Source organism: Microdochium trichocladiopsis (genome assembly GCF_020744255.1).
Source record: "Microdochium trichocladiopsis strain MPI-CAGE-CH-0230 chromosome Unknown B0I36scaffold_1, whole genome shotgun sequence".
Classification (NCBI taxonomy): Eukaryota; Fungi; Ascomycota; class Sordariomycetes; order Xylariales; family Microdochiaceae; genus Microdochium; species Microdochium trichocladiopsis.
In genome coordinates this window covers 5005969-5029727 of record NW_025763544.1, presented here as the reverse complement: position 1 = coordinate 5029727, position 23759 = coordinate 5005969, and the positions used below count along the sequence as shown (strand labels likewise).

Genomic DNA, 23759 nt, shown 5'->3' with positions numbered 1-23759 from the left:
GAGTTTGTCAGGGACGCGTGTCTATAGTGTAACGAGAGGCCTTGGTGTTAGTACCATCTGTAGTTGTTGTTGTGTTGTGGTTGCTCTCTCCAGAGGTTATGTGCTTGCAGATGCGATCGCGACAGGGGAATAGAACAGCAAGCCTCGTTTCAGATATGAGATGAGGAGGAAGAGGACGAGTTGAAGGGCAGCGATGCTATGTAGAAGAGGCGGCTTCGCTGTCTGGCCAGGCCTGTGGTGAACGAGGCGGAGGGGCGAGGTTGAGTCACTTACAGGGCACGGGAGGTCCGAAGCAGGGCAACGACTTGCAGGCGCAGGATGACGTTCCTAGAAGGAGCGAGCGGCAGGACGGGGCTGGCTGGACGCGATATGCTCAAAGGCAAGGTGGCGCACGGGGAAGAAGGGAAAAGAGGTTCTTTGCTAAGAACCGCTCTTCGCGATCTCGAAAGCTGGTTGGAATGGTCGGTTGGTGTTGTTGATGCTGAGAAGGGGAGGCCGGGCAGGGCCAAGGGGGGCAGACGGCATCATGTAAGTACTCTGTACTACGTGTGGCCGTCGCATCAGCTGGCCTGCGACAACGGCCACGGCAACAAGCAACAGACAGCGACAGTGACAGCGATGGGGAGGTGTGGTGGCAGCAGTCGCCCGTCGTGGTCGACCCAGCGCAAGGGGCGCGCCTAGCAACACCGGGCAGAGCACACGCTTCAGCGCACCCGGGCCAGCGCAGTGGCACACGCCCGCGGACACAGCTGGTGATTGGCAGGGCAGCCCGGAGGTGTGCCGATAGCGGCGATCGCAGGTGCCTGGGCTGGGCCAGCAGCCCGCCGTCCGTCCATCCAGTCGCCCCTGGAGCAGGAGCAGGTGGCCTGGACGAGCCCTCCTGGTTGGCTTGGGCCGCACCCTGCGCCCGCTCACATCTCGTCTCCCACCCGCCGTCGTTGCTGCGACACATCCGCTGCCCGTGTTGGCCTGCGAACAAGATGACGCCGGCAGGAGGTCAGCGCAAAGAACTCAGAGCTGTCCGTGCTGCTTGCTCACTCTCCTTTCGCCTCACTGCTATTAATTGTTACGTTGCGTGGTGCGCTCTCTGTAGTTGATGATTCACCCTGCCCCGGCCGCAGGTTGAGGCGTGTTAGCGTCAGGCTGCGCTGCCCTCTCCTCTCGTGCCTCACACATACTCCCACCCCCTTCCCCCAATCTGCCAATGTCACTTCGGGTGAGCGTTCGCATTCCCCCTCAACTCTTGGGCGGCGTCCAAAGATAACGCTTAAACGCAGGTCAGCAGACCCTCTCCCACCACCTATCGCTGATGCGCATCGGCTGCTTTAGCACCGCCGCGCACGCATTCGCGTCCCTCCGTCCGTCCGCCTCGCCCACCAACGCGCGCGCACACACACACGCCAGCAATTTGGCCAAAATAACACGCCCGCGCCCGAAATTCGTCCCCCCCCCTCCCCCGTGGAGCCAGGAGGCAGCTCCCGTCGCGAATGCTCGAGGTGATCAGCAGCTGGTCCGCGCGACCCTGGCTCCCACGCGAATCGCGCAACTAGTTTGCAGGGAAGCACTCCCGCGAGATTGGTCACTCTCCACCAACTTAACCCGTGGGCATGGCCCATGCAGCCTCTCCAAAAGCAAGGAGACAGTCGGCACAGTAATCTGCACAGTACCTTTACGCAGGTGTCAGCGCCCTGTGCTGCGCTGCTTAGCTACAGAAGACTCAGCCGTTTCCGCGATCCCGACCGAGTTCGGCGCCCTTCCACACGCATCACTCTGACTGACCTCGGCAGGTCCGGGTGCCGTCTCAGACATATCGATGACTACCAGGGCGTTGGGCCGCGCTGTGGTCTTCTGTTGCGGCGCCTTGTGGGCAGTGTCTGACAGCACAGAATGGTGACTCTTCGCCCACGCCGATGACGTCGCTCTGGTGACCGTGACGCCTGCACGCCCACTGCGAAAGCCTGCTCCAGTGACAATTGCCTGTTTCGGAACGAGCTCGATGACAGGGCGAGCCTGGGAGGGGTGGCGCCAGTGACCAGCCATCGGCTGACACCCTTTCACTCTTGGAAGCTGTGGACCCGAACCTGGCTGAGCAGTCACGGGTGAGCAAGGCACTGGCGGCATCAACAGTCTATTGATCACAGTTGTGTTTTTTTCTCGTCTCTTTGTTGTTGTCACAACATCCAGTTGTCCCGTGCTTCATTTTTTCATCCTTTTTTCTCAGTCTGCAAGGGGTCTTCGGAGATTAACGATGTTGCCAGCATCTTTGTTCTGCGAATTCCATGAATAAACATTGGGGGGGCGCACAGTGTTTGCCAATGTTGCCCCATTGAAATCGTCCGCGCGCTCTCCTCTCCATGGCCCGGCCCCGCGTCCCCGGCTCCCGGAATTAGCCTACTGGCAAGGAAGAGCACAGTGTCCGCAACTGTCCATCTACTCGTGAGACCTCGTGCTCCATCAGCATGGACAGCATGGATCACCATCAGGTTCAGCGCAACATGCAAATACCATGGACGCAGCAGAAACTTCGACAGAATTTTCATCGGCAATGAGAGCGGCCAGGGGGGGATTGCCGTGTTCTGCATGTCTCAGGGATGGCAAACGTGGTCGTTTCCAGAGTTCGTCAGCATGGAATACGGGCCAGAAAGCGCCATGGAGTGTCTTCCCTGTGGCGATCGGAGTGAGGCGGGTTGCATCAGACAGCATGTCCTGACGTGCATCAGAAGGATCAGCCAACACGTACCGAATTACCCGCATTCATGGGGATTTGTTGACGCAACAACAGTCAACGCTTAGCTCGAACAGCGCCTCCAGCCTGGCGGCATTCCGATGCGGGAGCTTCTCGGAAGATGCCGGTCCAGAGCACACTAGAGCAGTTCCTCAACTGGACAGAGAGCTCTGCAAGACCGGCCGCCGCGGGCTTTGCTGCTTTTGACTAGCCACAGCGGAGACTATTTCGCCATGCTCGGCCAGTGCTCATTGAGCGGTATCGCATCAGCTTGACTTCAAGGTTGTATTGTCGTCTCGGTCCTAACAAGGGACTGGGTCTAGGGTCATCAGCAGCATGGCAAGAGAGACTTGTGGGTGTTTGCAGCTCGAGCGCTGAATTGTGTATCTCGTCGTACCGACGCCCACCTGTTTGCGGCGAGCTTGACGACTTTGCACTTGGAAGCGAGTGAAGTACCTAATGCGAAGGTATGCTCCCTCTTGCAGCCCCCCACGCTCCGTAATCTGGAGTGGCTCAACTGCGTCTGGACTGGTACTTGACACCAGAGACATGGATTCCTCAGCACCGTTGGGGGCCAGTTGCTAGCAACTTTTGTTGGCGAGCCGGCAATGTGAACTCATCCTAGGCCCACGCCCAGCACGTACATGGTCGAGGCGATCGAGGCTTCCTGAACTCTAGGCAAGATAGGACCCCTTGCTGCTACAGTAGTCGAGACCGAGTACCTTCTGTGCGTATCAGCCCGGGCGAGGCCAGCCCGCGAAACCTTAAGCACATTCAGCTTGTGCCTCACATCGGAGGGGGGCGATTACAGTAATAATTGCTTTGATTTCAACAGATCACAGCCCCAAAGGGCCCTGACGACAACACGATGACGCCAGGCGCCAGGCGCATCGTGGCCTGGGCTGAAGTCACGGACTCTCTAGCACTCTGCCGAGGGGTTCTCTGTGGCTTCTTTTTGACCTTTTTGTGACTCGAGCGTCACAGGCCTCTCAGGTTGACGTTTGGCGACGGCAAATGGTCCAGACACGCCGTCACGTTGACTCGAGCCGTTGTGCTAATTGGCTCCCACAGGGTCCCGTCTGTGTCCCTGGTGGTGCCCCGCCCGCCATGCCCTGCCCCACGATCTCGGGCAGCTTCGTGGGTGGGATCCGGGATGCAAGCGGCCCCTCCCTCCCACTCACCACTCACCACTCACCACTCACCACTCACCACTCACCACTCACCACTCACCACTCACCACTCACCACTCACCATCCATCATCCATGTCCATCATCCCACGCGGCAATTCTCGTCGTCGTCGTCCTTGTTTGCCCGAGTGGCATGGCATGGGCGTGGCATGGCAATGAACCGACCCGCGCCCCTACCTGCCCTGTCCTGCCCTGCCCCGCATCCTTCCCTTGACCTACATCGGCGTGGCGCGCGGGGCTTTCTCGTGTGCCTGCTCTGCGACATCACTTGCTCATCGGCTTCTTGACCTATGCAGTTATCTGTCTTTGTCGCTCTATTGACTCCACTGTTCCCGTTCCACCGACCCCACGCTTCGTCACGACACCGCTCAGCCGCCTCACCTTGAACGATCTCTCCATGTGCTGTATCTACCGTATCCTTATCCCGGGAGAAGAGCTTAACCCTTGCTTCTACCTCTTGGGTGGCAGCAGCCGTCGGCGATGTCGGCGCTGCTTTTCGTGATGATACTCGCACACCCACTCACCACCCACCCACACATACATGGTACATCATCGCGTCGGCACTCAAAAAACGATTATGCCCACGATGCTGCAACAACAACGACCCTCCCGTGCAAGGTTCCTGCCCCACGTTTTTCTCCAACCATCAAAATACTTTTGATCAGAAGTGTAAGATCCCCGATCCCCGATCCCTGGTACCAAGCCTGGGTCCCGATCCCGGCCCATCATTATCTTCCTGCGCGAATTCGGGGACTTCAAAACCTTCCATTTTTGTGCCTTGCCGGGATGAACCGAAAAAAGGAGAGACATCACGGTACGGCAAACACTGTAATTGTAATTTTTGTTTTTGGCAACGTGGTTTTCGTCCGGGGTGTCCTCTTTCTGTGGGATTGTAGTTCCTTGTACTGGCGCCGCGACGCGTGCCTCATCGTTCAGCAGGTTCTAGGGCAAAAGTGTGTGCTCCCTCCTGATGATGATGATGGTGGTTGTTGTTTCTTTCAACTAATAGCACGAGGAGGAATGACAATATATATCAATGGTACATGTGTTTTCTCCAGCTCCCCTGCCCTCGCGCAACTGCTGCAAAAGCGGTTTGTTTCCTGGGGTGCTTCCCATGTCATGCCCTTTATTCCAGTTTTCGACATCGGGAACAAAAAAAAAAAGAAAAGCCCACAAGAGCCCGGCCCAGATAAAAACGCGTCCGAATTTTGTTTCCATCATGGCTTTTGATATATATCTCAGTGTTTTCTTCTGGGGCGGCCTTTTTTGTGCGCATACGGTGCGGATCGTCCCGCGGGGGTGGTGGTTCTTTAGCGTGGCCAGGTTTAATTCATGGTCTTGTTTGGTTTCCGATAGCAGATAGCAGCCGCTTTGCTTGAATGCCGGATAGGCCGAGGCTGCGGTCCCCGCATGTTTCTAATTCGGCCCTCCTGGGCCACCCGCAAGTCCACGGCCGGTCAACCGATGACTATCAAGCTGTCCGGTTGTTGCTCTGAGAGAGGTGTGGTCATTGAAACCGCCTAATGACTATATGGAGGGAGGCAGACATCCCGTTCTCCATGCGAGCAGTTTCAAGCAAAAGTCCAATACTGCAACCTGGTCCCCAGCTAGTAGCGATGTCGTCGGGGCTGGTCGGTTGTCTGCCTGTAAGCTCAACAGGGCACAGGCTTCGCGTGAATGACGGTCAAGTCATCTCCCATTTGGAGCATATGGTGAGAACGTTGAGGTGGTGGCCATAGTTTAGAATACCAGCCGCAAACATAAAATACACATAGTAAGATATACACTTATACAGTTCCGGAGAATAGACTCACGGCACGCAAGCTGGCGGACAGCCGTTTGTTATGTTCGTCCGCCTTTCTTTCCCCATTTCCTTTTGACTGTGCCAGGTCAAGCGGCTGTGTCGCCTGGTAACTGCGAAATCGTGGCTTGGATTACCTGTTTATGTGGCGGCGAATCTGGCCGTGGCAGCGAAAATTTGCATTGGAACTGAAGTCGAATGCGACAAGACAAGACTGAGAACTGTGATGCCAGCTATTTAGCATCCGCTTGCGAGCTGTTGCCTTGAGTAGACGTCGATGAGTTCTATCATCCTGGCAGCCACCAGACAGGCCACGTGGGCACGAGGTCCCTTGGTACGGGAGCCAAAGCTGGTATCACAACCGCGCAGAGACAGCACTGTATCGATGTTCAGTGGCTCAAACTGCTTGCACGCACGGCTTTCATGCTTCTGCGAAACACGAGGCTCTAATATTTGGCCATCGTTGACCGATTAGGGATACATAGAAGGCAAGCAGCATTTTCATTCGCCGTTCTCGAAGACGTACTGTCGACAGGCCTACAGCATCCCACCATTAGTGACTGACTGAGCAAAGCATGGCAATCACTGAGACCTACCGCTTTCAAGATGTGAAGCTTGTCCTGTGACTGCTCAAAAACTCTCCGATATTGACCGATAGTCTCTTGCAGGACAGCTTCCTTGGTCGTCCGGCCTTCGCATATTGCCTTCATCTTCAGCTCAAACTCCTTCCGCAGGAAAGGTTTGCCCAAGCTCGTCTCGAAATTCATCCTGTCGAAGCCTTCGATCAGAGCAACTCCGAGCGACGTGGGTATAAACTCCTTCACACCACTACCCGCTCCACCACGACCTCCAGCACCACCGCCACGGCCACCCCTGCTGGCACGGCCTCCGCGTCCACCTCCTCGACCACCCCTTGTTGAAACGCTTTCGCTGTCCTCTTGGCCGTCCTCTTCAGCATTGCGGCCTGATCGGGGCACCGTGCGCACATAGTCTCGTTCTTGGATCTTTTGGATATGCTCGGCCATGGTAGCATCAGTGCCGATGCCGTTCGCGTCCATGAGCGCGATAAGATCCGCCTCTGTCAAATAGCTGGGTGCGGCAGTCTTGCCTTCAGTCATGAGTGCCTCACTTGGCTCGAAGGACTCCCCCACGGTGAACTTCGGCAGCTGGGCGCTGCCAGTCCACTTTTCATACACGTAGACGTCCAGGTAGTTCCTTTCCAGCACAACAAGGCCGTGCGCATGGAAGCTCTCTTCGCCAAATAGAATGTCTACGTCGGTGGCCATGCCCTTGGCGTCCTCGGAACAACAGGCGAGGAACCGCCGGACCACGAACTCGTATATCCGTCGTTCATTGTCGTTGAGTGCTGATGGTGCAACATAAGTGATGGGATGGATCGGTGGATGAGCTTTGTCATCATTGCGGCCCTGGCGAGGCTGGTTAAAGCCTCCATCAACTAGGTTCTGCGCGAATGTTCCCCAGTTGTTGTCCTGTGTCTGCTTTTGTACAAGAGCGCGGAGATTCATTCCCGTGTCAAAGCGGTCGGTCTCTGTTCGTGGATAACTGATGAATCCCTTGTTGTAGAGTGATTCGGCAGCGTCCATGGCCTGCTGACCCGTCATGCGCAGAAACCGGGTCGCCATTTTCTGCATCTCTACCGTCGTCAAGGGCAAAGGCTTCCATTTCTTGGTGGGCTTTTCTTGGACCTTGGTCACCTTGGCGGTTTTCGCGGCGAGGCACCTTTCGTACAGAATGACGGTCGAAGCTCGGTCAAAGAGTCGATGTCTGCCCCAGCTGAAGTTGACATTGATGCCCTCACGCTTGTGCATGACTTTTATGGCCCAGAACTGCTCCGGTTTGAAGTTGCGGACACGAAAGTATCGATCTACGACGAAGCCGAGCGTTGGAAACTGGCAGGAGCCTGCAGATGGTATCAGAGTGGTCATTCCTTGATCAAGAGGAAAGTAGGGACATTACCATAACTTAGCGTCAATTTGGAGAAAGGACCCCCGAGAAGCCGCAAGTTTAGAGTAAGGAATCTCGTGAAGGCGTAACCTGTTCTGAGGTCAAGTTCAATCCGTGATGTCACGGCATTGACTTGTTTCTGATCGAGGTTGATCAGATTGCGAGCAGCATTCAAGACGTGTCTATCGCCATTAGCTGCCGGTGTCTTGTGTTGATCAGAGAGCAGCACTTACGCCTTTTCGATATTGCTGAACCGGGCACGTTTGATTTCGAGAGAGTTGTTGCCTTTCTTGGCAGCATCGCAGATTTCGCCGCCGATGTGTTCGCCCTCTCTGTCACAATCGGTCCAGATGCAAAGAGCGCGTGAGTATTGTGCCTGCTTGGTTATGTTTGCGGCCACCTTTTTCTTATCCTACGAAGCATGGCATCAGCACTTGCGTGCGAACCGCATTTTTCTTAGCACACGGAGGGCATACATCAGGAGTTGTGATATTGATTGGGGCACTAAAGAGAGCTTCTGGCGGTGGCGACTCCCAGCGCTTGTAGTCGGGAGGAAAGTCTGCCGAGGTGATGTGGCCCAGCACTGAGGTCATGGTCACCTCGCATTTCCCCCAGCGGCCGCCAAAGTCGTAGTCGAATACATAATTCTTGATGTACTTCTCATCCGTGTTTCGCTGTCGTAACATGGTGAGCGATGGGTCAAGGAGTTCGGTTCAGGTGCAGACCACGTACTGTCTGGAAGGATCCTCCAGAGAGATGCCCCGCGACGGCTTTGGCAATGGACGGCTTCTCAGCCACGCAGAGCACTCGCATCTTGGAGTGGAAACGGCAGTGAAGTCCCGAGCCATACGGTGCGTGTTGTCGCCAGCGGGCCAGCCGAAGCATATCTGGTTGGCAGAGCTGCTTGGTGGACTCGGCCTGACGCGATGGGGCACCTACCTCCTAGAGCATATCCAGAACGAGTGGGGAGTGAGTGTTGTCCCCCAGGCCACCACCCCGTTCTTGCCAGTGGGGAGCAGTATCTACTCCGATCAAAAGCTCACAAACCACCGGAAGTGAGCCAGGAACAGAAGAGAACAACCATAGATATCATGCGAGTCTCGCACCGGTCTGATTCAGCCTATGGGTTGTACTCTGGCAAGCTGCACCGAAGTTGTTGAGAGGGCAGGCACGTCCGCTGGAGGTCCACTCAGGCACACCCAAACTGGCACCAGTTGTGCACAATTTTGCGTTCCAATCACAGAGCGTCAACCGGATCTTGCATAAAGCGAGCCAGCGGGTGCGCTGATTTAGTGCCTGGTTAGCCCGGGCCTGTTCTGTGCAATTAGTTATGCAGGGGCGGCAAGATCCCCGTGGCCCAATGGACCATGGGGAAGACCCCAGGGACCATCGGGGAATGGTGACGTTTTTGACAGCCCTGGAGGTCTCGCTGCTGGCTCTATGATGACCTGCAGGGGTCGTCTCGAGCGACATTTGCTACTACAAACACTTCTTCCTACACCACAGTCGCGCTGCCTGCAAGAGTGCCATTCAGCTCTGTTTCCTTTGCCTGGACTGTCCGCGCCTGCATTGCCTAGCATCATTCTGAGCCATTGGCAATCCTCTCTTCCCATGGCGATCCCCACCGTCAAGACGCTTGAGCAATGCTCGGAATGGAGTCGTGTCGTCGAGCCGTACATCCCGCAGCTCTTTGACCTCCCAGGCAAAGTCCTCGGCGCGGCCACGAGCCCTGCCGCCCTCGTCGAGCTGTACAAGGCGACGAACCCGCTAATCTCTGGCTTTGCCTTTTCTGTCGCACTGGGCTTCGTGTTTCTCATCGTGTCCGAGATCAATCGCAACTACTCCCAGGTCGATCGCATGTGGAGTCTGCTACCGACCATCTACAATGCTCATTTCGCCACCTGGACACACCTCCACGGGCTCCCCAGTGACCGAGTCGATCTCGTCCTTGCCTGGAGCATCCTCTGGAGCACGCGCCTCACCTTCAACTACGCGCGTAAAGGCGGCTACAACATCGGATCTGAAGACTATCGGTGGTGAGCTTAGCTTCTGTCCTCCCATTTGTTTGAAGGCCCGATGATGCTAACAATGATCCCAGGGAAATCATCAAGGCTCAAATTCCTGCCTTCGCCTTCTTCCTCTTGAATGTGACCTTCATCTCCTTCATCCAGAGCATACTGCTCTTCGCGCTGGCGGCGCCAACGTACATCATCATGCTCAGCTCACTGGTGCAGCCCAAGGTTGGCCTCAGCGACTTGTTCTTCTTGGGCACAGAGATTGCCCTCATTGCCTCGGAGTGGTTCAGCGACCAGCAACAGTGGGGTATGTCGATTTTGAGTATCCGCGCTTCCCTCTCCCACTGCTCATCACTAACCGAGATGCACCAGACTACCAACACGCCAAGCAAGAGTACAAGAAGACTGGCACGGTTCCCCACGGCTTCACCCAGGACGACCTGGAGCGCGGCTTCATCACCTCGGGTCTCTGGGCGTACTCGCGCCACCCCAACTTTGCAGCTGAGCAGACCATTTGGATCCTGCTGTACCAGTGGAGCTGCTTCGCCAGCAACTCGCTCTACAACTGGTCCGCCGGCGGTGCGGGTGTCCTCGTGATGATCTTCCAGGGCTCGACCTGGCTCACCGAGCTCATCAGCGGCGGCAAGTACCCAGAGTACCAGGAGTACAAGAAGCAGATCAACGCCTTCCTCCCGACCAAACGCGCCTACAAGCCCCCTGCCGTCAAGCCCACCAAGGTTCACGAGACCACCGGCCTGGCAGCCAAGACGCAGAAGGCCGCGAAGAAGTCCAAGAAGCTCTGAGCACTGTCGTGAGGCCAAATGCTCTCTTGGCCAGCATGTTCGGGGTAGCGAATATAGCTGGGCGAGCAAAGCTAGCCTGCCCCAGAGGGAGACCATGGTGATTTGTTTCTTGGATGGGGGACGAAGTAGCGACTCCGCCTTGATCATGGCAACACTGTGTATTGTGGCACAGCATAGACCACACCACAAGCAGCAATTGTTATTGGTGCTATGTACCTGTGCCCATGATGCAGTTCTCGGGCCGAGAGGCCTCGCATGGATTCACTGGGCCTCGTATAGATTTGGGCGGAAAAAGATTTGGGCAGAAAAAGATTTGGGCGGAAATAGACTTGACAGCGGAAGAGTCCTGGGGAGCCTGCTCCTTCTCGTTGAAGCGGGCACTCCGTGTGTTTGATCACATCTGGTGCGTCCAAGCGCTTGCGTGTTATGGAAACCAACTAGAACACACATCGTGGAGAAATACCACGCCTTGTATTACTCAAAAGCACCAAACATGATCTAGAGATGAGATTCATGTAGAATTGTTTAATACAGTGTCTGAAAATGAATGCTGCCAATGCACATACTCAGTCAAGAGCAGGTCTACCTGATACGTTGAGAATATCGATGAACGATAGTTTAGCATTGCACCAACTCGGTGTCAAGTCGTTCGGAGTTGCCAGCTGTTAAGCCACTTCTCTCAGAGCCACCCATCAAATAACGCCAGGAAAGCATGAACGCCTGTAAGCCATAGCCAAATGTATCGATCAAGACTGTCTCAATCTTAAGGACGATATTACAACTACCGAACCTAGAGCATGTGAATATGGTGCGCTAAACAGCTCATCTCCCCGCCCTCCCCGCAGCCCACAGAACAGAACAACCGCCCACCACTGGAGCAATGACGTCACAGATCGACAAGCCCCTCCTGCCAGCATCCAGAGCTCAGCACACACACTGCTGCTTCACAAGGTCTCCCGGAGTCTTCCAGTAGGGAGTGCAGTCCTGTCCTGTCGTGCTGGCTGACTATAGATCACGATCCTCCTGGTCTTCAGCTTGACAACCCATGCCAGACTGGCTTGCACCCTTCATTATCGCCATGCTTTGGGGCATGCAGCTGTCGTGACTAAGAGGGTTGCAGGACGAAGAGGCACAGGTGATGGGGAGAGAGAAGACCGTTCGAAGGCCGTTGTTGCGCCCCAGAGCACGCATCATCGGGAGTGGTAACGGGCGAGTCAGCAGAGGGGGCATGCGCTTGCGACTCCGCACATGAACGAGTTTTCTTTGCACGACGCATCCTCTTCGGCACCTGCCCGGGTTTGCGTGAAACAACGAAGGCTAGCTGCACTTAGTGGCATCGGACACATGCGTTAGCTGCACAAGCTAGTCTATAAATGTCGCCAAGGCACCGAAGTCTCGCGCCGCGATGAGCAGAGACGTTATATGTCGCGCTGCATAATAGCACTCCCACTGCGCCCTCACGATCTCGAGTGATCTTTAAGCGCCGCCTGTATAGCCAATTTGTAGCGATGTTGATGTTCCCTCAAGATTCGCCTTTGTTTGATTGCACTTACAGACGGGCCTGGGCTTTGTTCATGGTGCGGGCGCCACCCTGTCTCAAGGTGTTTCGTCCGACCAGGGCACTTCAGGGTCGTGATGGTGATGGTGTGCAGCAGGCGAAGGGATCCGATAGGCTCTGGATGGTGAGAGGGCTGCACAGCTCCCGGGGTTTCCTTGAGCCTCTTCCTTGCTGATCGCGTGAGGGACTCGTCGTCGATCCCGTTGACCGCTTGCTGGTGATCTGCTCGAGGTGCTGCAATCAGCAGTTGGCATGTCTTAGTACGCTGCAAACGGACGGTCTGCGGTGGGACTCACGATATGCGAGTTGACCACTTCCGTTGATATCATCCGTCTCAGACCAAGAATTTTATCTCTTTTCGACATGCAAGCAAGAGAGTGGCGCTCCGGCCCTCGGAAGGACAACAGCCACTGGGGCCGGTCTGACAGCGTGGTGTTGCATCTGGATCTGCAGCATGCAGTTTGCGTGCCCCTGCCCGCCGCCGGAGCCCCGCCCGTCCTGCAGCCCTGAGATGTGGTGTGTGTGCCTCCCTGAAAGAGCCCCACAGCAAAATAAGGGTCCTCCTTGTCTGTGCCTTCCTCGCGCGCTGACACTGCATGAGTCGGTGCTGCGGCGCACTTACCGCCACCACGATGTCTTGACCGCGGCGAGCGCGGGTCTCGTGGGCTCCTTCCCTCGTGTGCGGTGCGGTGGAGCCCCCGTCGCGCCTCAACGACATGGGGGTTCCCGTCCATCCCAGCCGCCTGAGTGAGAGCGGCCTACATTAAAGACGAGGCCGTCCTCCGTCCCGAGTCGAGTAGGGTTTGTTCTCCATCGTCTTACCAAAATCCATTGGGTGACACCAGTCCACTCCGCCATCATCTCCTCACGATCGGACGTCCGACGATCGACAGAGCTAGAAGTCTCCTTTATTTCTCTCCGAGACCAGTCATCCTCTCCTCTACCGCACATCATCTACCCCAAGACTGCCGTCCTGCAGTATTGTGCAAACCGCCAAGATGACGACGGGCACGAGCACACCCACGTCTTCGTATGATGGCGCTCCCAGTCCGCGCATCGAGATGGAGACCAGCGACAGCTATTTCCCTTCTTCCGCCACAGCAGCCAACAGCAGCAGCAGCACGAGCGCGAACTCCACAGCCACTAGCACGCCAGGATACTCCTCCGCTTCATCCTCCACAGTCGGCCCCCGACCACCACCCGTGAAACAGACGTCCTCGGGCGTCGGGCCGTACCCGCTGTCGGCGCTCGATCGCCACCACGCACTTCCCGAAGAGGAACTCGACCTCGAGAAGCAGCTCGCCAAGCCGCCCTTGCCGAGATCCCTGCACAGCTCGCTCAGGGCGGCGGCCGCATCGGAGCGGAGGAAACTGGTCGGTGACGACCCTGAGACGAAGGCGCAGCGGCTTGCGGAGGCCAAGAAGGAATGGGCGAGCTGGGCGGCGTGAGGACGGCAACGCGTGGCGGTCCGTCGCGTTTCATTGCGATCAAACAGGTGTGACCGTAGTCGCTGTGACACGGCGCTTCAAAATGGAGTTTGTATCAGTTGGCGGAAGCCTTCTACTGGAGTTGAATTTGCTTGCTCTTTGAATCATGGCGTTGTCTTCATGACGTAACGATCGCCCTAATTAGGCACTAGAATGCGCAGTCTGCTGGAATATATAGCTTTATTGGAGCTTATTGAAGATACTTAATTATACCCATTCTCCTACACACGGATCGTGCTCCTTGCAGTTCTCAACATCGAATTACTAGGCGTGCTTCTGGCAAGCATCACTAACGCGGCGCCCCGTCTATTCGATGCGCTTGGATAGACCGAAGCCGTAGACGAGCGTGGCGCCGAGAGTGATGAGGTTGAGCAGCGACGAGATGCCGTGGATCTGACCAAACTGTCGGTTGAGAGTCGCCATCTCCTCCGAGTGCGGAGGCGTATCCCAGCTGCGCTTGCCGTCCTTGGTCTCTGTATTCATACCAGGCATCATTGATTAGCATTCGTTTTCCCGCGATTAGGAACACGTGGTGGATCAGTCAATCCCGTTTGAGAGATAAGGAAAAGACATAGAAAGAAAACTCACCCTGCGCCCTCCGCTTGGCAGTAATCTTGTTCGTCTCCGGCAGCAAGTACACCAGGTTGACCAGGCCCGTGACGAAGGCGGTCGCCAAGGGGGCGAGGACGGTCCAGCGGTTCTCGCGCTCGAGCACGCCAAAGATGCCCGAGGACGAGAGCTTGGCGTCAAAGAGCTTCCGGGCCGGGTAGGTCAGGGCGAGGAGGATGGGTGCGGCAGCCTGCAGGCCAAAGTACCCCGGGAACAGGGCGCGCTGGAGGACAGCGAACTGTGGGCGCTCGAGGGTCTTGTAGGCTACTGTCGCATTGTAGAAGGACTGGTTCATTCCCCCCGGGGGAGGGAAGAGTTAGTGGGTTGGGCTTAAGCAGGATCGGAGATGTGGATTGAGTTGAACAAGGGATATGGATTGAACTTACGTGGAAAACCTGTGTTCCCAAGAGTGTGGAGTATCTATTTTGTCGGAGTCAGCATGGAACAAATACATATTGGGACAAAGAGTCGTGGATGCTGACAGCAATTGGGTATGTAGACGTACGTGATGAGGTGGTATGGTGCGGGCGACCACACTAGCGAGGTCGAGGCCATGATGACAGAAAAAGCTGCAGCTTCTGCGTTCGACAGACGAAGAGTATGGTGGTGAGATTGCGCGTTGCGCCGTAGTAGCTTGGAGTTCGAGAAAGAGAGTTGGAGTGGTGCAATTGCGTCTTAAAAGACGAAAAGTCGAAGACGTTGACGAGCTTGCTGAAACACTGTTCAGAGACCTCGGAATGACGCAGCTGATCGACCAGGGGTGTGGATTGGCAATGGCTCCATGCGGGTCCGGCCGGTTTAACTAAACCTTGGAAACCTTGCCGCACTCATGGGGGGGATGGCCAGGACCGTTAACCTGGAGCTCTTTTAATTGAGAGGAGGGGAAAATCTGGCATGTGCCAGACCAGCTCCCGACCCGCTGGCTATCTATGGGCCACCTGATAATTCCATCCTTGTTCGCTGGCTTGCTTCCAAAGAGGCAGTGAAGCAGGCCATACGTCGAGCTTCAAAGGACGTATTTGGCGGGGGTGGAGCACTTTAAGTTAGTGCTGGCGGGCACTGGAGGTCCAGTACTGTAAAGTACGCAGTAGTGCTGTGCTGTGAGCGAGGTGGAGCGAGATCAGCTGAGTGCGCGTGTGCTGCCTGGTGCACAACCCTGCACGGCCTTGCAAACGCGCTCCACTACGCGACATCTGCCTAATTCGAGGTACCTCGTTTTGTCACCATTGGCGACAGAATATAAGAGTTCCAGATCGTGTTGCCCTTTCACTGTCATGCCGCTTGAAAATTGAGGTCTCAAGCAATACTGCCACAACCTCCCACTCCACCAGTCTCTCGATCGTCCAGGCAATTGCGTTTCTTGGGCCCATCAATCATGGCGGACAAGGAAGCGGTCGTGTACATTGTCGACCTTGGCGAGTCCATGGGCGACTGTCACAACGGCAGGGTCGAGTCGGATCTCGATTGGAGCATGAGGTTTGTCTGGGACAAGATCTCAACGACCGTGGCCGCCTCCCGCAAGACCTGGAACGTTGGCGTCCTGGGCCTGCGGACAGACGAGACCAACAACCCCCTGCAGGGCGACGATGGCTACGAAAACATATCGGTCCTGCAGGATCTCGGGCCAATGAACATGACGGATCTCCAGACCTTGCGGTCAAAGATCAAGCCGAGCTCGACCACCGAAGGCGACTCCATCTCGGCCATTGTGGTGGCGGTCGACATGATAGCAAAGTTGACAAAGAAGCTCAAGTATAAGCGCAAGATCTATCTTGTCACGGATGGCGAGGCACCTGTGGACGGTGATGACTTTGACGACATTGCAGCTAAAATCAAAGACACCGGTATCGAGCTTACAATCCTGTATGTGCAGATGCTCGTTGCCCTTCCCTTACTTTACACTAACAGGAATTTTGCAGGGGTGTGGATTTTGATGATGCCGACTTCGGCGTGAAGGAAGAGGACAAATCTCATCACAAAGCACAGAACGAGAAGCTTCTCCGGGAGTTGGCAGACAAGTGTGATGGCCAGTTCGGCACAGTGGAGGAGGCCGTTTCCTTCTTGGACGTGCCGCGTCTCAAGGTCACCCGACCTTACAAGACATACGATGGACCACTCACACTGGGAGATCCCGAGGTGCATCCAGACGCCATGAGCATCAGTGTTGAAAGATACTTCAAAGTTCACAAAGCAACGATACCACCAGCCAGCAGGGTCGTTGTCAAGGACGAGCCCAGCGGCGAGGGCGATGCCATGGAAGGCATTGAATCGACCACAGAGTTTGCGGCGGTCAAGAATGCCCGCACATACAAAGTCAACGACCCAAGCGCGCCTGGGGGCAAGCGCGACGTCGAATTCGAGTCACTAGCCAAGGGCTACCAGTATGGCAGCACAGCTGTGCACATAAGCGAGGCGGAGTTCAACATTACAAAGATCGAGACGACAAGAGGATTTTCTATCGTTGGTTTCATCCAACAAGACAAGGTGTGTGACTTCCGTCGGGAGACTACATGGCCAACACTAACGAAACCATAGTTCGAGCCATTTCTCAATATGGGCGAAGCCGGTCTGACGGTAGCGCAAAAGTTCAATGATGCAGCAGCTCTCAAGCTCTCGTCTTTCATCCATGCCTTACATGAGCTCGAATCCTACGCTGTCGCCCGGCTTGTAACCAAGGACGGAAAGGAGCCAGTGCTTGTTCTTCTAGCGCCCCATATCGATGTCGATTTTGAGTGTTTGTACGACGTTCCACTGCCTTTTGCAGAGGATGTGAGACATTACAAGTTTCCACCGCTTGACAAGGTTGTCACCTTGACAGGTCAAACACTGTCAGAACACAAACAGCTGCTGCCCTCAACCGAGCTACAGGAGGTCATGGACGATTATGTGGATTCCATGGACATCTCCACATGGGAGCCAGATGATGACGGGTAAGTACATTGAGAGCTCACACAATTTCTGTTTAAAATTTTGGCTAATCAGCTTGAAGTGAGCGGACACAAGAGTATGCGCCGGTAGAAGATGTCTTCTGCCCGCCGCTGCATCGCATCAACCAAGTAGTCCGGCATCGCGCCATTCACACAGATCAGCCAGTGCCGCCTGTGCCCGAGATATTACTCAAGTATTCTCAGCCTCCCGCAGATCTTGTGGAGAAAGCCCGATTAAGACTGGACGATCTGATAGAAACGGCATGCGTCAAGAAAGGTACGGTCTCTCCGACATGCCAAGTGATAGGCAATTTGAAACATTGTGGCTGACTTCGTCTTCTGGTAGTGCCACCGAAAGCAAGAGGCAAGCGCGACAGGGCGGACAGAGGTGTCAAGCCTATATCGGGATTGGACGTGGCTGCGCTGCTCAAGCAAGATCCCTCACGGAAGAAGCTTGACCCCAGCAATGCTGTTCCTCAATTCAAGCAGATGATTGAGGTGTCGGAAAGCATGAGCCAAGTAGAGGATGCAGCGAAGCAGATGGGCGGCGTTATTCGAGACCTGGTTTCGGACAGTCTCGGTAACAGTGGTTACGATCAGGCCATGGAAGATCTTGGTGTCTTCCGGGCCCAGATGATTGAGATGGAAGAGCCAGAGTTCTACAACTCCTTCGTCATGGACCTCAAAAAGCGTCTGCTGGCTGGCGAGCTTGGGGGAGACCGGAGAGAGCTCTGGTGGCAGATGAAGGGTGCCAAGCTGGGCCTCATTGATGAGACGCAATCCGAACAATCGAAGGTGACGACTGCAGAAGCGATAGAGGTAAGCGTGACACAGAATGACTTTCGCAGGTCTTGTGCATGGCTAACCACCTTTGAAATCTAGTTTTACAAGTAAACGGGGAGGAGGAACTGAGTGCAGGAGGATCGTAGCTGAAGGATTAGCCATCTGTAACTCAGTCAAATCTTGATGGTTATGAGCTCAGGTTATTCTCACGATTTGGTTCAGTTCACCTGTCACTGTTACAGGCATGTCAAGAGTTGCATCAAAGGGTTCGTTTCGTAAATGGCAGAGCGATAGATGATTCAGCATTAGACGAGTCCAGAGCCATTCAATGCACCTGTCATCAATCTACGGGTTTTCCCTTCTCCGTGCTGTTTTCGCCCGAGTGACCGAAGTCACTATAGTTGGAGCCGAGTACAGATTGCTTTGGGCATCATTGTTGCTCTTGTAAGAAAGCATGCCACAAACGCCCGACGCCTGAAACCTGTCTCGGCACGGCACGCAACCCGCCTGCTGCGGCTGCACCAACAGCGGCCATCGATCCACTTTCGTGAACCTGACTCCCAACCTCAAGCCACGATTACTCAAATACCATCAATCACGATTGCATTTTTTCCAAGCGGCGACGATAGCGCTCTGCGTGCAGGACATTGTTCTGTGGAATCAATTGTGCGGGCGGCGGGTATAATTCTGCCTGAGCGGTTCGCAACAAATCAGTCTGCACAAGTGACACAAACACGACAAGGTCACTCCTTCCACACCATTCCTGCCTGATTAACCCGAGCGGCAGAGACTGCAACGATCGCAATGGCAGACGTCCCCCAGCCACAGGCATCTCGACCAAGGCAGCGATATCGCCGCCGTGGAGGCCAATCTGCCCAGGTTGACGATAAGTCGTCCAAGAACCCTTCCACCAACAGACAATCTGCCACGAATAACTCACAAGCACCTCATAACAAACCTCCTCCTGGTGCTGCCGGTGCGCGCCCAGGTAGACGACGCGGGCCAAGAAACGGCAACGTTCCTGTGCAAAGCCAACCTCCAGGACCGAGCAACAACGGCATTGACCACCCGCAAGCTCCTGAGGCTACTTCTGGGCCTCGTGCATTCCCAATCGTCATGGGTGCCATACTACCAGGCTCTAATCCGCCAGTTCCTGCTCAGGTACAGCAGCACTATCCCATTGTCATGGGTGCGATCACTCGAGTCTCTGCGCAACCTCCGGCTGACAGAGATGACGATTTGTCCAAGCCTATGCAGAACCTGGACGTTCAACAGTCGGGTGATGACGCCCAATCCAAGAGCATGACACCTGGACAACGATGCGAGCACGACATTGTCCTCGTACCATGGAAGCTCGTCACGAACTATCCGACGCTGTACGTCCCTGATGTTGACCGCGAGGAAGTAAGTCTGCCATTTGATCCTCAGTGTGACCTTTCCATACTAACTTCTTCAAGGTGCGAGCATATTTCACGACCAATCTGCAGAGAAACCGGGCGTGGGACTTGTAAGCCAATATCATCCTCACCACTTGTGTCAGTCAAGTTTCTCACTGAATATGACGTTTCGTAGCTATTTCATGCTACAACCTGGCTCCACGAGCCGGGACACTCTGCTGCTTGTGCCTCTTCCACAACTGCAGAGCTTTCTCGGTGCTGCATCTACCGAGCTAGGCTCATTCCGCATACTTTCGCAAATCAGACAGGACAGGATGCTCGACACAGCCACAATGTCGCCGGACTGGCCGCGCCCTCGCTTTTTAGGCAGAGTCAAGAACGCTCAAGCCTTGAAACCTGCCATCAAACTGGTACAAGAATACCCTGCTGACAACTATGATCACCTCACTATAGAAGCCTACAAGGCGTACAAGTGGAAGATGGAGATCTTGCACAACGCCGGAAAAGGATCTTCTGGCAAGGAGAACCTTGCCATGCTGAGAATGGAGAAGCTCGAAAAGCAGAAGCGCAACGGCAGGGTTGTGAAGCGTGTGCAGAGATACCTAGGCCTTCGCGGCAGTCATTCACACGTAGATGGATCTGGTGAGGAAAGAATCCCAAAAGAACACTCCAGGGCAGCTAACACCAAGCACAGGTGCCTCAACCACTGCGTGGACGCCTGACATGGTTGCCCCGTTCCATCCAAAGGACAATGTCCGGTTTGTCTGCATAGATGTGGAAGCATTCGAGTTTAACACCAAACTCCTCACCGAGTTTGGCTTTGCCGTTCTGGATACCGAGGATATTTCCGGAATCGCTCCAGGTGAAAACGGCTCAAACTGGATATCTGCTGTTAAAGGACACCACTTTATCATCAACGAATACTCTCACCTGAAGAACAAGAGATTCGTCAAGGGATGTCCCGAGAAGTTCAACTTTGGGTAAGCTGCTCGTCACACTTCTATGAGGACATAGTTGACTGTAGACTTTTTAGACGCTCCGGCTTCGCCTGGCTTCGGGATATGCCAAAGATCGCAGCCCGGATCTTTGGCGATCCCGACGCCTCCAATGTGCGACCACTTGTCCTTGTTGGCCACGACATCGTCGGTGATCTCAGATATCTTCGCCAAATTGGCTATAATGTCTGGAACACCGGCCACGTCATCGACGAGGTCGACACCCAGGTCATGTTTCGACGGCTCCAGAGAAGTCCCAACGGCCGCTCGCTTATTACTGCATGCGAGGCAGTAAATATTGAGACCAAGGATCTACACAACGCCGGCAATGATGCATGGTACACTCTGGCTGCCATGATCGCCATGGCGGTTAAGCAGAGGGCTCAGCCATGTCAGTCTCTAAAGCCCTGGCAGATGGTGTAAGTGTTCATATCCTACTTAGCTGCAGCTAGTGTATGCTGATAACGGTAATAGTGAAGAAGCCGAATGGAGCGATGGGGAATTGGACGATGGAGGTATTGGCCAAAGATCAGCTGAACCGGTCGAGAAGGCCCAGGAGCCAGCCAGTAAGTCCCACTGGTGATCTTGAGCTGCCTTCAGCTGACAGGAAATGCAGACCAAGACAATCAGAGACCACAGAAGAAGAAGAGTCCATGGTGAGCGGAAACTCTGGCGCATGTTGCCATTTGATGACAGGAGTGCTTGCAGGGAGCTTGAGAAACGAGACGTTGGTGCGTTGGGTGGATTCCTTTGACTTTGCCGCACGTTTTGCAATGCATGGCCTACTCCGCTCGGCCAGGTCAAATCAACTGACATGACGGAATGACTGTTTCCGATGAGTCGTGATATTGTTACATGAGACATACAAGGTGAAGTAGGTGGGACGATAGAGCGTCTGCCACTTATGCTAGCTCGACGCTCTCGTCGTGGGAACTCATGACCAAAACAAAACGCCAGCGCTTATGTACATGAGATGCTCCGTACATGTCGATAATAGTTGTACACCCGATTCGTATCTCCACACTCCGCTACTGGTCTTACACAACCCCATTTCAGGATGGCAGCGGGAAAAAATTTGCTTCTCTTCTGAAGATGATCTCCTCAACCGTTCTTCTCGAGAAACTCCTTGGCCTCGTTGACTTTCGTCGCAAGGTATGGGCTTCCACCGCGATCGGGGTGGTTGAGAAGCATCAACGTCCGGTGGGCCTTGCGGATCTTATCCTTGGTCACGCTGCGCTCGCTTTATGGGAGTCCAGAGTCAGCAAGTGAAACTTTCCCCGGATAGCATGAACTGTGGTTTCGGTGGGGGGTTTTGTTCTAGACTTCGACGTACTTGAGAGACAGGATAAGTGTGGCCTCGCGCTTGTTCATCTTTGGCTCGAAGCCGCCCTTGTAGAAGGCCTTGCCCATGGCACCGACACCGCCGCGGGATCTCCGCCAGGCAACGAGACCTGCGCGACCCTGTATCGTTGGCAAAAGTTTGTGTTAGCGGTGCGTGTGCTGCTCGTCTGGTCTTGTCGGGGTTTGACGGCGGAGCTGAATGACTGCCAGGCGGGGTGTTGCACGAGTTCGGCATGAACGTATATGACGTGCTCATCGCGCGAGGGTGTGCGAGGTGGTGAGAAGCGCGGTGACCGATATCGAAATGTGACGACCGTGGCAGAGGAAAAGGAGGAAGGAGGGGGCTGACGTACGAGGAAAGCAGCGACGGCGACGCCGCCGCCTATCGCGAGTGCCGAGGCCATGGTGCCGACAGAGTCTGCGTTGATTGATCGGCTGAAGGAAAGCGATGGTAGGTCTAAGCGGAGTCGAGCAGGTTGTCCTCGAGGGTTGCTGTCGTCGTTGCCGCTGTCGCGAGGGCGATGGTGGTTGATGAGGTCGGTCGAGCACTTTCTTGGGGCCGGAGTCATCCGCAGCGCATCTCAGCTGTGGATGCGGTTGGACGCCTGGGTAGCGCGGTACTTGCCGGGACTTTTGATGCGGCCCGAAAGGAGCGCAATCCCCGACTCTCTTGAAGTATTCTCCTCTTTTAGCCAATCAAGAGTCTCATACAGGCACAGATAAATGGGTCTGCTATGGCCTATCGGCGGACGATAAGCAGCTCGGCCCCACTGAAAAATGCTCGATGGCGGGACGAGGACCGGTGTGAATTTTTGGAGGGTCTTTTGCCTGCCAGCCCGGGGGAACCCATCTAGGCATTTCAAGACTACAACTCCTGGGCACCTTCACGGTCGACACACACGACACCGACCTTCCGACCCGGTGACAAGACCTCTGCTCTCTTTATCTCGCCGCCACACCGTTCTCTCTGTCGTCGCCCATATACCGACGATCCTTTGTAACCCGAGCACAGCAGCAACATTTTCCCTTTCGAGCGTCACGGAGCGGCGCAAAGCCCAACGGCAAGATGAGAATCGAGACGTGCTATTTCTGCAGCAGGCCGGCGTATCCCAGCAAAGGCATCACAGTCAGTACATTCCACGAGGAATCATTACGCGAGGAGGGGCTAGGCTCCCTGGCTTCAGGATCGCACGCAGCAGCAGGAGGTGGCTCGCGATCAGACACACATCAGCGTTCTTCGGCTTTTCTCCAAGCCAAGACGTTTGGTCCTGTCATGTTCTAGTCCGATCACGCTCCAGCTCACAAGTATTCCTGGAGGCCAGGGGGGCTCTCAAGCTCGTGCATTAAATGACACGAGGAACATGTCACTGACGATGGCTCGCTCCTGCTCTTTTGTAGTTTATCCGCAACGATGCGAAGCAGTTCCGGTTCTGCCGGTCAAAGTGCCACAAGAACTTCAAGATGAAGCGTAACCCGCGCAAGCTCAAGTGGACAAAGGCCTTCCGCAAGGCCGCAGGCAAGGAGATGACGGTCGACAGCACGCTCCAGTTCGCTGCCCGGCGCAACGTACGTTTACTTGCCCCCCTCCCCTTTTCCCGTCCCCTCTCCCTGAGTTCTTGCTCTCTACTCGCATTCTTCTTCCCATGGTACAGAGTCCCCCCAGACTAACGCGGAACTTTTTTCTTTCTCTTTTTGCAGGTCCCCGTCCGCTACAACAGAGACCTGATGAACCGCACGCTCGCCGCGATGGAGCGCATCTCCGAGATCCGCGCCAAGCGCGAGCGCGTCTTCTACAAGAAGCGCATGGCCGGCAAGCGCGCGCGCCAGCTCGCCGAGGACCGCAAGCTCGTGTCCACGCACAGCCACCTGCTGCCCGTCATGCGCGGCTCCGAGAAGCGCCGCCTCCAGCTCGAGCAGGGGCTCACGGAGGAGGAGATTGCCGCGATGCCCGTCGTCGAGGACAAGAAGGCCAAGGTGTTTGGAAAGGAGAAGATGCGCCAGAAGGTGCGCGTCGACGGGGGCGTCGAGTTCGAGGGCGTCGGCGACGATACCATGGACATGGACTCGGACGACGAGTAGATTGGGTAGTGTGGGTTTCGGCCGCGGTCGTTGTTGGATGGCGTCGGCGTCGTCGTCGTTGTTGTTGCTGGTTTTCTTGGCCTGAA

General features: G+C 55.4%; 8 protein-coding genes across 8 annotated transcripts; 5 read left to right on the top strand and 3 right to left on the bottom strand.

Moving 5' to 3' along the window:
* Positions 1 to 6215: 6215 nt before the first annotated feature.
* B0I36DRAFT_232607 (DNA topoisomerase) lies at positions 6216 to 8492 on the bottom strand (the record flags this gene model as incomplete). Its single annotated transcript, XM_046149154.1, has 6 exons — positions 6216 to 6251; positions 6311 to 7635; positions 7692 to 7861; positions 7913 to 8091; positions 8156 to 8353; positions 8412 to 8492. The coding sequence occupies 6 exons, from the start codon at positions 8490 to 8492 to the stop codon at positions 6216 to 6218; spliced, it is 1989 nt and encodes a 662-aa protein (XP_046019258.1).
* A 647-nt stretch (positions 8493 to 9139) lies between these two features.
* B0I36DRAFT_20530 (uncharacterized protein) lies at positions 9140 to 10609 on the top strand. The gene is made up of 3 exons (XM_046148824.1): positions 9140 to 9712; positions 9778 to 10001; positions 10067 to 10609. Exons 1-3 carry the CDS (start codon positions 9291 to 9293, stop codon positions 10495 to 10497), a joined length of 1077 nt encoding a protein of 358 aa, XP_046019257.1. The 5' UTR covers positions 9140 to 9290; the 3' UTR covers positions 10498 to 10609.
* Positions 10610 to 12646: 2037 nt separating this feature from the next.
* Positions 12647 to 13745, top strand: B0I36DRAFT_312357 (uncharacterized protein). The gene has a single exon (XM_046152497.1). It carries the CDS (start codon positions 13054 to 13056, stop codon positions 13501 to 13503), a length of 450 nt encoding a protein of 149 aa, XP_046019256.1. The 5' UTR covers positions 12647 to 13053; the 3' UTR covers positions 13504 to 13745.
* Positions 13746 to 13747: 2 nt separating this feature from the next.
* On the bottom strand, positions 13748 to 15000 carry B0I36DRAFT_380007 (uncharacterized protein). Its single transcript, XM_046160800.1, has 4 exons — positions 14657 to 15000; positions 14538 to 14571; positions 14131 to 14437; positions 13748 to 14015 (listed from the first exon to the last, which is right to left on the bottom strand). The coding sequence occupies exons 1-4, from the start codon at positions 14704 to 14706 to the stop codon at positions 13849 to 13851; spliced, it is 558 nt and encodes a 185-aa protein (XP_046019255.1). The 5' UTR covers positions 14707 to 15000; the 3' UTR covers positions 13748 to 13848.
* A 526-nt stretch (positions 15001 to 15526) lies between these two features.
* Positions 15527 to 17972, top strand: B0I36DRAFT_344820 (Ku70/Ku80 N-terminal alpha/beta domain-containing protein; the record flags this gene model as incomplete). Its single annotated transcript, XM_046156300.1, has 6 exons — positions 15527 to 16014; positions 16071 to 16635; positions 16687 to 17081; positions 17141 to 17355; positions 17425 to 17897; positions 17961 to 17972. 6 exons carry the CDS (start codon positions 15527 to 15529, stop codon positions 17970 to 17972), a joined length of 2148 nt encoding a protein of 715 aa, XP_046019254.1.
* Positions 17973 to 18665: 693 nt separating this feature from the next.
* On the top strand, positions 18666 to 20913 carry B0I36DRAFT_358387 (uncharacterized protein; the record flags this gene model as incomplete). The annotated part of the gene is made up of 7 exons (XM_046157960.1): positions 18666 to 19265; positions 19319 to 19368; positions 19434 to 19900; positions 19953 to 20238; positions 20292 to 20672; positions 20728 to 20819; positions 20870 to 20913. The coding sequence occupies 7 exons, from the start codon at positions 18666 to 18668 to the stop codon at positions 20911 to 20913; spliced, it is 1920 nt and encodes a 639-aa protein (XP_046019253.1).
* Positions 20914 to 21354: 441 nt separating this feature from the next.
* Positions 21355 to 21663, bottom strand: B0I36DRAFT_232575 (DnaJ domain-containing protein; the record flags this gene model as incomplete). Its single annotated transcript, XM_046149151.1, has 2 exons — positions 21355 to 21493; positions 21587 to 21663. 2 exons carry the CDS (start codon positions 21661 to 21663, stop codon positions 21355 to 21357), a joined length of 216 nt encoding a protein of 71 aa, XP_046019252.1.
* A 997-nt stretch (positions 21664 to 22660) lies between these two features.
* Positions 22661 to 23673, top strand: B0I36DRAFT_234615 (ribosomal protein L24e; the record flags this gene model as incomplete). Its single annotated transcript, XM_046149331.1, has 3 exons — positions 22661 to 22720; positions 22993 to 23160; positions 23293 to 23673. The coding sequence occupies 3 exons, from the start codon at positions 22661 to 22663 to the stop codon at positions 23671 to 23673; spliced, it is 609 nt and encodes a 202-aa protein (XP_046019251.1).
* Positions 23674 to 23759: the final 86 nt, after the last annotated feature.

Coding starts and splice junctions, on each gene's coding strand:
- B0I36DRAFT_20530 (XM_046148824.1), top strand. CDS start 9,291: ATGGCGATCCCCACCGTCAAGACGCTTGAGCAATGCTCGGAATGGAGT. Junction 9,713..9,777: donor ATCGGATCTGAAGACTATCG/GTGGTGAGCTTA, acceptor CAATGATCCCAG/GGAAATCATCAAGGCTCAAA. Junction 10,002..10,066: donor CAGCGACCAGCAACAGTGGG/GTATGTCGATTT, acceptor GAGATGCACCAG/ACTACCAACACGCCAAGCAA.
- B0I36DRAFT_312357 (XM_046152497.1), top strand. CDS start 13,054: ATGACGACGGGCACGAGCACACCCACGTCTTCGTATGATGGCGCTCCC.
- B0I36DRAFT_380007 (XM_046160800.1), bottom strand. CDS start 14,706: ATGGCCTCGACCTCGCTAGTGTGGTCGCCCGCACCATACCACCTCATC. Junction 14,438..14,537: donor TGGGAACACAGGTTTTCCAC/GTAAGTTCAATC, acceptor GGAATGAACCAG/TCCTTCTACAATGCGACAGT. Junction 14,016..14,130: donor TGCCAAGCGGAGGGCGCAGG/GTGAGTTTTCTT, acceptor GTATGAATACAG/AGACCAAGGACGGCAAGCGC.